General features: G+C 38.4%; 1 protein-coding gene across 3 annotated transcripts in view; it reads left to right on the top strand.

The window, feature by feature from the left end:
* The window catches only part of LOC136866119 (AN1-type zinc finger protein 2A), a 91,676-nt gene that overhangs the window by 28,214 nt on the left and 48,447 nt on the right, over positions 1-15,015 (top strand). For 2 of the 3 annotated variants that reach the window (XM_068226610.1, XM_068226611.1), the window contains exons 4-5: positions 3,101-3,255; positions 12,909-13,056. In XM_068226610.1, coding sequence (XP_068082711.1) covers positions 3,101-3,255; positions 12,909-13,056 — 303 coding nt within the window. Of the gene's footprint in view, positions 1-3,100; positions 3,256-12,908; positions 13,057-13,205; positions 13,554-15,015 lie in introns of those variants that run through there. The other variant, XM_067142806.2, reaches the window with a different exon arrangement.

The raw sequence follows: 15,015 nt of genomic DNA, 5'->3' as shown, positions 1-15,015 counted from the left end.
GCGTATTATATCAACGTAGGCCTCGGGATTCATCTATTTCTTCATCAACATCAATAACGACTCAATTTCATCTGGTGTTGGATTTTTGTCTCGCATGAATTTCAACATAAAAAATGGGCTCAAACCACTCTGGCCCTTCAACATAGCGTGACCATCATATGCTAGTGCCTCTATCACGTCTAAACAAATATTTATGATTATTATGGAGTCCAATAACGTTACATCAACAATTAATGTTAAAATCAATTTTACTGCCCGAATTAGTCTTCCACGCCACATGTTATCTCCACATTTAAATTACTTTAACTTGCAGTCATTCTTACAACACTAGGTCCGTGCCTTTATTCGCAAAGCATTATTATTAAACACTCATTTACACATTACCCATGTTCATTTATCACTCCGATACTTCTGTTGATTATTATATTTCTGTCCACGGGCGAAACTTCGCGACACACACATTCCTTGATATTTACAGACAATCCAGTGGACTTCATTCCGTCCCACAATAGTTAAATTCACTGGCAACCCTCTACCTCTGGATAATCTTACAACATGCCTTAATATCTATAAAGTTTACGATAACTGAAAACACCTTTGAGCACTTCTAAAATAACTGTTAATTTTATCCTTACGTGAACCATGCTCCTATACAATCACGAACACTTCAAGCACTTGAACAAACAAAATCAACCCTAATCTACTCTATTAAATAATCAAAATTATGAGTGCTTGATCTAATTATGTACATATTAATTTATCCTTTTGTCTACCTATCTCTGAATTTAAACGAGCCAGGAAGCGGCTCGTGTAACTATCAAGTTACCATTATGAAAGAATATGATCCTTTCCCGTTAACATTAGCATCTACAAATTTATATTAATAAGATACTCATCTCTGCCTTGTAGTTTACCAAACCGGACGAGGAGCATGGGCCCCGTCCAGTTTAGCACTGCATCCTACTGGTTTTCATGCCATCTTGAAGAGGTAATCCTTGACACTTTTTAGTATTACACATTTTCAAAATTTTAGAAAAACAAATAACTTTTTACACTTGGAATATTTTCCACTCTACATTTAACACAGAAATTTGTACACTATTGGCTTTTTATCTAGCCCACTTAATGTAAACTTACATTCTACATTCCTTCTCTGGGCACTAAGGAACATGGGATACATCGGTATCACCTTCAACGGCCCGGCGCGCACTCGAGATTCCGACCCGGCACTTTCGTGTCTGTTTGCGTTTCTCACATTTGCGTGGCTGACCAGGTATCAGTTAGTAATCGATTGTTCACTGGTGAAATTACGTCAACACTTGCGACCATTCTCATATAACATATACTATTCTTGAGATAGAATCTCTCAATCCTACCCGTAGGTTTCTATTTAATGAGTTCCGTAAATGTTCACACTCCTGATAGCAGACTGTCCAAGTCTGTAACACGTACTAATTCACATCCTGGATCACTATGCTACCTAACATAACACCTCAAACAATATTTTACAAGCGAGTGCACACACTGGCGTAGTAACAGCTCGAACAATTCTTCTCGAGTAAGTCTTCCGTCGCCACGACTATTTATTTATATGAATCTCGCCCTTTCTCAGAGTTCACGAGAGGTCACCTTAGAGAGAGCAGTTCCAATATCCTCGTACGACTATTTGCAGGCCAGCCAGTGGCTTAAACGTGGGATCGAGTGATGTAATAATATTATTATAGCCTCTTTGCCAATTCTCAACTAATTTCGTTCGCTGGTAATTAATATAATTGTGAATTTAGCTCCCGTATACTGGGCAGGAAAATTTGCGCCGTTTGTAGCATCTCTTGCCTCCAGCGAATAGCGTCCATGAATTCTCAGAATTACGCCAGTCAATCTTTATCAATTAATAACTTTTAATACTTTTTATTATATGGTTTGGGTTCTAAATTTCACCTTATCTCGAATTTGTAATCCATTTCCTTCTATAAATTTAATCCACGGAGTTACCTTTGATAGTGCTTCTTACAATACGAAGTTGGCATGACTGCCTTTTCCCAGTGAATTTTACCATTGGTCCAAGCTACGCGGGACTGAGAAGTTTCATATTTTTTTCTTAAAGTACCAACTGTGCGCCCTGATCTTGGCTGATGCACTGGTGTTCCCCTAATGTCATTTCCAGGAATTTTTCTGACCGTTCTTTCGTTGTTCTAACTATATTGCCTGCAGCTATGGAACTTTCCACTGACTCGGAAATATGATGATGATGGTTGTTGTTTTAAGGGGCCTAACATCGAAGGTCATCGGCCCAACTCTGAAATAACAATACCATTTGAACTGGCCCTTACTTACAGTATATAAAATAAGATATTCTTGCTTATGAATATGAAATATGTATTCCTTAATAATTAATTACAGTTGAATGACGCAACTAACACCCCCACCAGGGTGCACGTGTTCAACTGTATAACTGCCTCTCTGTGCTTCGGGTGGCCCATCACTACACTACTACTATTGCTGCTGCTGCTGCTGCTGCTGCTGCTACTACTACTACTACTACTACTACTACTTTCCTTCAGTCGAATGTAACTCAGGATAGCATCCTTTAAATAAACATCAGTAGGCCTAACAACATTTTCAACACATACTGAAATAAACAGTTACAAACCTGGTAACTAGCCTTTTAGAAATGTCATATTCTTTCTTCCCTTCATCGCCATTACCACACTCAAGAAGTCCATCATGATCTTCAAGAACCATGCTTGCGGACCTCAAATAAATGTTTGACATGCCTCACTCGACTGCCTACATTTAACATCATACGAACACATTATCTATTGTATCCACATCCATTATTGTTGTGAAGGTACTCTTTGTCTTTGGGCAACCTGCAGCTGTTGCAGGAAGATTGTATAATAAATAATAACATTAAATAGTTTGCTCCATGTTATTCACCCAGTATTCTGTTGGGACTCCACTCTTGGTTTTAGACCACTCTGACCTGCCAGGTTTGGAAGTATTGTATATAAATCAGGCTCTAGTTATTACTCTTACAATATCTGTACCAATTTATATTCTGTTGTGTGTCAGTTCTAAGATTTGGACTTTTTGCTTCCAGATATTTACCAATAAATGCTCGGTTAAAGGCTGTAAGGGAAAAGAAATCGTTCCTATTACTTGTGGCGACTGTAAGCTGAATTTCTGTCTCAAGCATCGTCATCCTGCAGACCATCAGTGTGAAGGACCGGCTGCCGCAGCGAGGAGGAGAGCAGCGTAAGTTGATTGCATTATGGAAAGTAATACAGGAATTGTTGGTGCAACATTACTTGTACTCTTACTGTATTTATTAAATAGCATTTCATCATAACTTCTCTTGAGGATAAATCTACTGTAATTTATTATAGTCTACCTTGCAACATTTTCAAGGATTTTGTTATTTGTTTTGTGTCGCACTGACTCTGGTCTTATGGCAGTGATGGATAGCACAGCGCTAGGACTGGAAAGGAAGCAACTGGTGCCTTAATTAAGGCACAGCCCGACCATTCACCTAGTGTGATAAAGGGAAACCCCAGAAATCAATCTTCAAGGCTGCTGACAGTGAGGTTCAAACCCACTATCTCCTGAATGCAAGCTAACAGCTTTGCTTATTGAACCACATAGTGAAGTCGTTCAGTTTTCAAGAAATTAACCTTGAATAGAACCTTATAAAGAAGCGGACCATCGCCAATTTGGGTACCTACTAGAATATTTAATATCTACTGGGCACATTTTACCATGTCCAAAAAACAAACTTAGATGAAAAAATCCTAAATTTCCTCAATTTCTATGCAATAAACAATTTATCATATATTCACTTGCCCTAGATTTAAAAAACCTTTGCTTCAGTAGTTGTAAATGGTCTCATATCCTTGATGCAGCTTTCCAAACACTTGTCAGTCACAAAATCCTTCTCTTTCAAAATATTTATAGACTGTGGCAAGTTGTGGTTAAATTTTCAGATATGTTGTAACGTATTTGAAGTTCCTAAATGAATACTAAGTAGCTTTTTACAAAAATTGCATTGCAAGAAATCTAGTGGCTTATTTGATATCTGCTCATAAACACACGAAAAGTTTTTCCCATGGGGGACTTGAGCCCTCTTTCATTGCTAGTATTTTTCTTTAATTTTAATTATGGTTGATTTGTACTTTTTACTGTTGTTTGCACTGCTACCAACAATTGAGCTGCACTCAACACACTACAGTATGCAGCTATACTAATATGTAACAGCACACTCGCATCGCATCGATAGCAAACTTCACGCACACTCTTATCAAGTCAGACATTCTAAACAGGTCCCACAAAGCTTTCAGGCTTAAGGAAACCCAAGTTTTAGTCCGCTATGACTAGCGTGCTTACTACACGTGCACTCTTGCTGTGCTGATGCTGTAATCTGTGCTGCTCCTTGCTTTATTCAAATAAAATATTTACATAAAATATTTAGAAAATACAGCATGAAACAAGTATCTCTGGGGAAGTATTATTACCTGATGAAATCCAAACTGTAAGCTTATTCTTATACACAGATGCAAATCCTTTCAAAATTATAGCAAGGTAAAACATCACTTCACTTCAATAAATAAAATAATAAAATATCTTTAAAAAATAAAAGAACCAATACACTTATTCTACTAAATATACCCCTTTCATCTTCCATAAGTTATATTTACAAGCATTTTAAATTCTATGAGTAACACTTCCATGACCTTGTAGATCCACTGGCTGAGTTAGAAGTGCCGTTAACAACCTTCTGTCGACCTTGAATTCTTACTCATCTTCTACCTTCACCTTCTGTAAATCAGCCAAAAATCAGAATAATATTTATATTCTTCTTGGTGATGTTAAAGTAATTTCTTTTAGATGAGCTGCTTCTTGTATTCTTCCTCAATGAAAACTGCGAACATACTTTTATTTATAACAACATTCTTCCAGATAACTTGCAATCTTTAGTTGACGATTCTTATAATTGCCGTACTGTTATCGCTTCCAAAAGAAAAAATCACAGCAACGTCAAATACGGCAACATTCTAACGTACAGTTTTCATCATGTAATGAATGATGCACACAGTTTATTAATGTCTTACTTAACTCTTCAATCTTTAAACTTAATAGAAGAAACATCTCTATGACCTTTATAGACTATATGCGTCTTTTTAATACTTCATTTTACACTTATAAATCTTAATGGAATGATAGCCCTCCTTTTTACCATTTTTAGTGACCTTTTTTTGTTACTGTTGCATGCTGAGAAATTTCAAATATTTATCCTCCATGAATATAAAAATACATCATAAGAACATAAAAAATGAACATAATTATTATTAAATACATCTTACAATACCGTATTTACGCGAATAGTCCCTGCCGCCAAATCATCCCCGCACCCTAATTTTAGGAAGGCTCATTAAAAAAAAAAAAAAAAAAAAAATGAACTAAAATTCCTTCCATTGAAAGAGTAACATAGGTATAAACAAACATTTAATATCACTCTGCGAGGTCCACATGGTCTTTACCCAAACATGAACACGTAAATTTACGGATATAGCTCCTTTGCCTGAGGTGATAAAAATATATTATCACTGCTATGAAATATATTTGCCATGAAAATTAGCGAGTAAGTCTACTTACGTGACAGATATTTCATTAATCTGAACTTACAACAGGCTCGATTCCCTGTAGATCGGAAGATTCATTGTCTCTTACAACACTACCTGTAGAAACCTCTCCTAAATTACTTACAAATTCTTCACACTCCACGTCTAAAACACTTCTCACACGCGGTGTCTTTTTACTTGGATAGTAACATGACCTATGGTGGATAATTCTTTTCGTGCAATGTAAACACACAGACACACTGGTGCATTCGGATATTCGTTTTGTGATACAATAAAACCTTGTTTATTCAAATTCTTTGGAACTTAGAAATCAGACTTCGAATTGAGTTATTTTAAATTAACCGCCAACTTGTAATTAAGAAATGCCAACCTTTGCCGCATCACAAAATATTCTAATACCCATTGCTGCGAGCAATTAACATTGATTCACAGTTTTAAACTTTCAAATGCCATGAGAAAACCATTTCCAAAATGTGTTCAACAAGGTGCATTTACAGTATTCAAATAATGCACTTGGATAATTCACTGGCAAACATAACCTCATGCAACGAAAGAAAAAGAATTATTTAAAGGCGAGGAGAAAGCTATGTTGGCTCCCCTGCATAAGTGCTTTATTCATTGGATTACTGTACTGTGTGCATTTTATATGCCTTGTACTTGCACGGAAAGTATCTGATGCCCTTAAAACATCGTTGTTCATCAAACTTTCCTATGATGAGGGGAGGAAGTAGGAAGTGTCTCGCTTCTTCTTTTTATTTGATGGACTTCGCTCTCGCATTACGTCCAACCACCAGTCTTATATAAAATAAAAGGGATGTTTCATGAATAAATGAGGTTGGGACAATTTTATAAGTGGATTAAGCCTGTAGGTCCTCACTCTCGCTCCCGCTCCAGTTCACTCTCTCTCTCTCGTGTTTGCATTGCACTACAGTACAGCAACTCTCATTGTACGATTTCTGGCCTTGACACTACTCTCTTAATGCCAACCCTTGTCGCGTAACAAAGCATTCTAAGACCCATTAATGCATGCAGTGGCCTTGATTCATAGTTTAACCCACCAGTGGTCACTAGGATGAAATTAACACGAGTGGTCGTGCGTTAAGCAAAATGCTCGCTGTTTGATATGACGTGTTTACATAATAAATACCAACAGATTTCAAGCATTCGGCTCCATGGCAAAATGGTTAGCACGCTGGCCTTTGGTCACGGGTCCCGGGTTCGATTCCCGGCAGGGTCGGGAATTTTAACCATCATTGGTTAATTTCGCTGGCACGGGGGCTGGTTGTATGTGTCGTCTTCATCATCATTTCATCCTCATCACGACGCACAGGTCGCCAACGGGCGTCAAGTAAAAAACCTGCACCTGGCGAGCCAAACATGTCCTCGGACACTCCCGGCACTAAAAGCCATACGCCATTTCATTTCAAGCATAAATGTATAAAAACCTTAAATGAACATAAAAATGAATTTCAAGTGGTTATAAAGAACACTAAAAATTGCAAGTAAAATTACAAATAATAATAAATCTCAAATGGTTATAACTGTATCTGGAATAAACTATTCCCAACTTTCTAAAATAGTGTGTGTGTCTTACACAATGCCCTTTACATAAAGAGAATGAGTCACTATATTTTCAGCACAAGTTACGTGAGCGTGGATTTCTTCTTGGTCGGTGGCTGCCTCACTTTGTCACCTTATCTTTCTCTATATAAGCGTTGTCACTAAACATGAAATTCTCATTTACCTCCAACATATGTTGTTCGCTAGCTACAGATTGCTCTCCAAGTACGGTTCCATCAGCACATTCTTCTGTCTCGAACTGTTCTGTATCCGTTTTATGTTCATTGTGTTCACTTTCACAGTCCAAGTCACTGTTTTTGTCATTGAGTTGATCACTAGGAATTTCATCAAACCAAGCTAAAATGTCACGACTTGAGGCCATCGTCACGCACTAATTACACAACACATTAATACAATAAGTTGTAAAGAACTCTTTTAACTATGAAACAACTTATAACAATAGCAAAACTATAACACATACATAAATTAGCGCCAATGTGACTGGTCGCACATGAAGCAAAATGCTCACCATTGACGGTCGCTAATAATTCCTCCCTCCCTGTCCCTGTCTCAAGGTCACAGATGTGCCTTTCAATGCATCCATCCTTCTACAAAACTGCAGTGCGAAAGTACATCAGGGCTCAAGTTCGAAATTACATGTTCTATAAAAGAGTGTTGTAGTTGCGTGCAAACACAAGTTGGCAGGACAAGTTGGTTCAAAGTAACTAGTGGGCTGAGACAGGGAAGTGTTCTATCACCAATCCTGTTTACAATAGTAATGGATGACATCATGAGAACAGCAAAAGCAGCATATGGAGGAAGAGAAATGAACATGATGTTGTTTGCAGATGATATTGTGATTTGGAGAGAAGACAACAGGAAGGTTCAAGAACAGTTGAATGTGGTGAATGGCAAGATCGAAGAATGTGGATTGAAAATAAGTGTAGAAAAGAGTAAAACTCTTGTTATGACTAGAGGGGAGAAAGAAGGGAAAGGTCAGATTAGACTTGCAGACAAGCCCCTCAAAGTAGTAGAAACGTTCAAATACGTGGGGAGTGAATTAATGGAGAATGCTCGACTGAATGCTGAGATTAATAAGAGGATTCAAGCTGGAAGTTGTTTCTATCATAGTGTAAGAAACATGTTATGGGACAAAGATGTGCCAATGGAAGGAAAGGATACTATGTACAAGATGTATTACGTACCCATAACAACTTACGGAACAGAAACTTAGACAATGACGAAGAAGGATAAGAGTCGAATACAGGCAGTCGAAATAAAGTTCTTGAAGAGTATGATACAGAAGAGTAGAAGAGACAAAATAAGGAATGAAAAAATCCGGGAAGAAATTGGAGTGGAAAAAATTGATAGAATAGAGAAGAGCCGACTAAGATGATTTGGGCACACAAAGCGAATCAGTGATGAAGGAATGCCAAAAAAGGTGATGGAAATGCAAATCCAAGAAAGGAGAGGCTGTGGACGACCACGATTGAGATGGAAGGATACAATCCAACGCAGTATTATAGAAAGAAACCTGGACTGGGACACAGTGTTGGAAGAGGAGTGGTGGAAAGACCGAAGAAAGTGGAGAGGAACCATATTTGCCCCTACCCGGCTGCAGCTGGATAAAGGGAAATGATGATGATGATGATGATGATAAAAGAGCAGATGATTTTCAATGACCGTGAGCATTTTGCTCATATAGCGACCACTGGCACGTTAAACCTTTCAAATCCCATGGAAAAGATCAATTTCCGAAATGTATCCAGCAAGGTGCATTTACATTATTCAAATAATGCACTTTGATAAATCAGTGGAAAACATGACCTTAGGCAACGGGAGAAGAAAGAAACATGATTTAAGGTCGAGGACAAATTGTGCTGGCTCTCTTCTTCGCAAGTGTTTTATTTGTTTGGTTTACTATACTGTTTGCAGTTTTAGATGCCTTGTACTTGCACGGGAAGTGTCCGATACCCTTAAAATATCGTGGCTTATTGAACTTTCTTACGAGGAGGGGAGGAAGTCTTTTGCTTCCATCTGCATTGCAACACAGTACAGTACCACAAGTCTGTTTGGGCTTGGCATTTAAAAAAAATGCAATTTCATCGGCATTGACAATATTGTTCGGTGCATACAAATTGATTATAATTATGATCCACGCTTTTTCGCCAACTGTCGGCACCGCCAGTTTTTGCGGATTCTGCTTCCCCACACACTGCCTGCTACATGATATTGTGGCATTCCTTAAAACACTAAATACAAAAGAATTATGATTTCATTCAAACTTCAACTATGAAACGCACAGACGCACCAAAGTGAGTGAAAGTGCGGAAAGCTACCGCTGCATGTTCCGGAAGACATGTTCTGGAAGACATGTTCTATCGTGAAGCGGAGGAATTTTGAATTTAAATTATTCTGTAAAATACTTTTTTTTTTTTTAATGTAAAGGCAATTTAGAATTAAAAGTCTGAATTGTTTCTCGTTTAAATATGACATATGGGTACAGTTTTCTTCCATAACTTTACACTCAACATCAAAAACTAGGTGAGCCAGGAGCATGTTGCCAACCTTGACGCAAATAAAACCTGCACTCTGATTTCATGCCTCAAATTTTTTTAAAAAAATATGCGGGGATTATTCGCGTAAATATGGTAATATGGATTATGACTTAAATGAAATCTTCTTTTGTTTTTAGTAGTAAGGTTTAGGGTTCAGTTTCTGAACCGTTACAACGCTTAAGCTAAGCTGCTTTGCTTGTTGCAAAATAGTTTCGGACAAGCAAGTCTGAAATAGAATTTGTACACCGTTGGTAGAGACCTCCCAAACTACTCTTTCAGCTGATCAATCCACCTTGTTGGAGCTCCCCTTCAAGGTCTTGCCCTCCACAATCTTCTTTTCCATAGCTCCAGTTCTCCTTTATGATTGACTGAAGTACTCAAGTATGCCTGGCTGATTTTCATGAGCCTGTCTTTGATCTTGAGTTCTTGTAGAACAGGAGTGTTCTTCCTGTGCTCAGCCCAGGATACTTCTAGAACTTGGTGATTACACCAGCTTTTCCATTGATTCAATTTTCCTCCTGTTGTTGGCTTTAATAACTTCCCATGCCTCAGCTGTGTATGTGGTGATGGGGAAAACTGGAGCATTTTTACTAGCCTGAGTTTGGTATTGGTAGTGATGACTCAGTTCTCTCCAAATTTTGGTTAACTTTGTAGATGCATGCCACTGTGTAAATATTTTCCTTCAGCGGCTTTCATCGGAAGATACATCAGTAGATAGATCATCGTCGGCGGAATAGTCATCATTTGCATCCATTGAATTGACCCAAAAGAGATCATCCTCAAATCTACCCATTGCATTAGATATCCCAGTCTTTTTAAAACTCTTTGTGATCATTTTTCTGTAATCTGAGCCCATGCCCTAAGAATCAAAGAGCACACTTGTATGGCGGATCTCTTAATGGTGCTTCTTTTTGCCAGATGCTGTCCATTCCCCATTGGTGGAGTTGATCTTTTAACGGTTTTCTATCTGAGATGTCCAGCAGCTATAAAACTGGTATTATGACTGGAACCATGATGAGATGAGAAATTTCATTTTTCACTGGCTCTGCTAAATAGAATAGAAGAAAAAGTTTTGCAGTGTGGTGTTACAGAAGACTGCTGAAGGTGAGATGAGTAGATCAAATCACGAATGAGATACTGAATTGAATTGGTGAGAGGAGATTGATTTTGCTAAATTTGACGAGAAGAAGAGATAAAATTTCTGTGAGGATGGAGTCCTTCCTATGATGAATTATAATGCTGAAGACTGTACACACACCCAGTCCTTGAGCCAGGGGAATTAACCATTTAAGGCAGGGCCTCTCAAACGCCCAAAATCTTGCGTACAAACCAAGGCGCAGAGGCTGTGTGTACTATGCATCGCTCTAACTTGGTTTGATTCGTGTGGTGTAGTGTGCTGAGAGCGAAGAAGTGTTTGGTGATAGACGGCTTGTTTATCAGTGAAATAGTTACGTAAGTAGAGTCATAAGTCATGGCAACTATTTCTTTTCTCCCGAACAGGCGACAACACGGACAATCTAAGATATGTATTTGGAAACTTAACGGTATGTACTTGTGTATGATGCCAGTAAATGGTGTATGTAAACAACAGTGTGGGTCTAAGCATGCCCCTAAGTTCAGTGTGAAAGTGAGTGCGTCACAAAATGGAAGTCAACAAGCATGAGCAACAATCGTATATTAAAATAGCAGTTCTCCGTGGCAGAAATGCATGCCCATGTGACTATGATCTAATCCACAAAGTCAAGAAGACATTACGTGGACAGCGGTTTACTAACAAGGAGGCCATTATAACAGCATTTCGGAGAGAGGTGTCACACATTAGCGATACACATGCAGTGAATGGTATTCAGCGCCTGCCCCACTGCTGGCAATGCACAGTGGAAGCCTTGGGTGATTATTTCGAAGGTCTGTAACCAGTGGAGACCTGTCTTTTGTACATAGTCTTGTGTATTTGCTGTCTATACCATAATAAAACAGTGTTTGCCAATGGCCTGTGTTCTGGCACTTTCCTACGAGTATCTCCTGAAGTCCGAATTTGTCTTCAGGCACTGTGCATAAGCACATGCGCTATATTTCCAAATACATATCTTAGATTTCAGTGTTGTCTCCTGTTCGCGAGAAAAAGAAACAGTTGCCATGACTTATGACTAGACCCTCGTAAGTGCAAGGCAACAACATAATAATGGAGCAACCTGTTTTGAAGAAAGCAAAGACTTACGAAAGTCCAAACATAATAATGGAGCAACCTGTTTTGAAGAAAGCAAAGACTTACGAAAGTCCACTTCGATCGAACTGGGAACTTTCGTACTTGTTTCTTGTCAGTCGTGACGATAAAGCCAAATGCTTAATCTGAGGGACAATAATGACATGATCATCAAAATGGTCTACTGCATTTTTCAATACAAAGACTTTGCTCAAAATCTACCAGAATTTGTGGAAGTAAGATTTTCCTAAGCTGCATTGAAAAGCAGCTAAGATTATTTCCATGTTGGTTCCACATGTATATGTGAAAGGTGTTTTTGACTTGTACGAAAACTAGATTGCGTGTGAGTATTTCTGATCGTAATTTAAGGAACGCCCTCAGAATTGCTGTCAGCCGATCCCTTGTTCCAGACATTACTTACATAATTGCAAAGAAAAAGAAAACCAAGGGCTAGAGAAGATAAGTTGTCTGCTCAAACCAAATTGAAGGAAGAGATTTGTAACACCGGTAACCTTGTCCCAAACAACTGAGTATCTCCGTTCACTGCTCGTAAACATCTCGCAATGAGGGGAGAAACAGTGGTCAAGGTGAGGAAGGTGGAGACAGGCCAAGTGGTTGAGACAGATGTAGGGAAAGAGGAGAGAGGATTTGCACTCTGGTCAACCCAGTGAGGTCGTCCCTTGCACTTTGTGCCGTGCCGCGCAGTGCACCGGCGCATGCACCCTCAGAGGCCCTGATTTAAGATTAAAATCCTTGATCCATCTGGAAATTAAACCTATCAGACCAGAAACCAGCATCTAACCATGCAGCGGATAGCAAATATAATAATTTATGTACACTATGTTTTGAACCTTGTATACATTGTAAAATGTTCGAATTGCTCATTTTCACAAAATGTTCTTTTTGTAGCTCTGTGTATATATCATATTTATTGAGATGATGGTGCTGTAGGGAAGCTGCTATGGCTCGCCATGCAAGGTTGAAGAGCACTGGTGCCCCATCCTCCAGTAATCCAGCTCCAAATACAAATCGTGGTTCTGTTATGGTGCAGTCAAGAATAAGGAGTAAGGACACTGTAACTGGCATTCAAGGATCTTTGGTATGTACTCTTAGTAAGGCTTAAAAATTCTTGGCAAATTAAATATCATTCTGTGTTACTGAAATTCATATGCTTTAAATCTAATAAGAAGGATTATCTGTCCTTGAAACGGTTAATCTCTTCCTTCTGATGTGTGACATTTCTTTCAGTCACTTCAAGAAAGTGGTGTGATAAAAAGTTGTTTCTACAAGTTACGGTACTTTGTATGTGGTTGTGAAGATCACCCAGATAGTTCATGACACGTGAAGTTCATACATTAGTCGAAGTGATCAAAGCTTACCTGTGAAGTTTTTGGTGGTTGATAATATTTCAAAATTACAGTTGTTGTACTACAGTATAACTTTCTCTTAAGGCTACAAATGTGTTATAAAGATATTGTAAAAATCTTTCAAGTGAAGTATTATTATCATCATCATTTGGATACATGTCAGCAGATTATTCAACTTAATCAAATTCATACTTAAAATACAAATTTTACTCTTAGTCTGTATTGTATCGGTTTAAAAATAAAGTGTACCATACTTAAGCAGCATTGTTCTTAAGTTGATAATAGTGCAGCTAATAAGAAACATTGTCCCCTGGATCTTCCAAAATCATGGTGGTCCCTCAGAATTTTGCATCTGAAATAAGAAACTTGAAAGTACTACAGAATCAGTCAGAAAATTAATCTGTCAGTTTTTTTGAGAAAGCCAGTGAACTTAATAATCTCTCGGTGTTTAAAAGTAAGCATTTGATATACAGTAAAACCTCGTTAATTCGAAGTTGTTGGGACTCAAAAATCGGACTTCGAATTACGTGATTTCGAATTAACCGCCAATTCGCAATTCAGAAGTACCAACCCATGCCGCGTTACAAAATATTCTAAGGCCCGTTACTGCATGCAGTTAACCTTGATTCATAGTTTATAGCTTTCAAATGCCATGAAAAAAGAACTATTTCCAAAATGTATCCAAGAAGGTGCATTTACAGTATTCAAATAATGCATTCGGATATCTCACTGGTAAACATAACCAAACGCAACGAAAGAAAGAAAAAAAAGCGCGATTCAAAGACGAGGAGAAATCTATGCTGGCTCCCATGTGCAAGTGCTTTATTAATTGGATTTCTATACTGTATGCATTTTAGATGCCTTGTATTTACACAAAAAGTACCCGATGCCCTTAAAATAGAACTTTCCTATGACTGTATCCTTGTACGATTTCCCGCCATGTCACTTCTCTCGTACTTCAGAAATGTAAACACTTGCCGCGTCACAAAGTATTCTAAAACCCATTAATACATGCAATCACCTCGATTCACAGTTTAAACCTTTCAAATGCCATGGAAAAAACTATTTCCGAAATGTATCCAACAATATGCATTTACAATGTTCAAATAATGCACTTGGATAAATCACTGACAAACATAACCTCACGCAACGAAAAAAACAAAATCGCACAATTCAAAGACGAGGATAAATTATGCCGGTTCCCCTGTGCAAATGCATTATTTTTTGGATTTCTGTACTGTTTGCATTTTTAGATGCTTTGCACTGGCATGGAAAGCGCCCGAAGCCCATAAAACGTAGCTTATCGGAACTTTCCTATGACGAAGGGATAAAGTATCTCGCGTCCATGTGCATTGCAACGCAGTACTATGACCCCCATCCCTCACCCGTGTACGATTTCCCGGCTGGCAATTTATCCTTTAAAACCATTAGACCGTTTGGGCTCGCATTAAAATAAAGCAATGCAGTTTCACCGGCAATGACAATATTGGTCGGTGCCTACGAAGTTATTGTATGAGCCACGTTTTTTCGTCAACTGTCGGCATCGCCAGTGTTCGCGGATTCTGTTTTCCCGCACACTGCCTGTTGTGTGATATTACGGCGTTCCTTAAAAGTTTGAATACAAAAGAATTCCGATTTCATTCAACTTAGCAATCATGAAGCGCACTGTAGACCCACCGAAGTGAGTGTAA

This window comes from Anabrus simplex, chromosome 3 (assembly GCF_040414725.1).
Source record: "Anabrus simplex isolate iqAnaSimp1 chromosome 3, ASM4041472v1, whole genome shotgun sequence".
Taxonomy (NCBI): Eukaryota; Metazoa; Arthropoda; class Insecta; order Orthoptera; family Tettigoniidae; genus Anabrus; species Anabrus simplex.
Note: the sequence above shows the minus strand (reverse complement) of the source record. Positions and strands in the feature narration are given on the sequence as shown.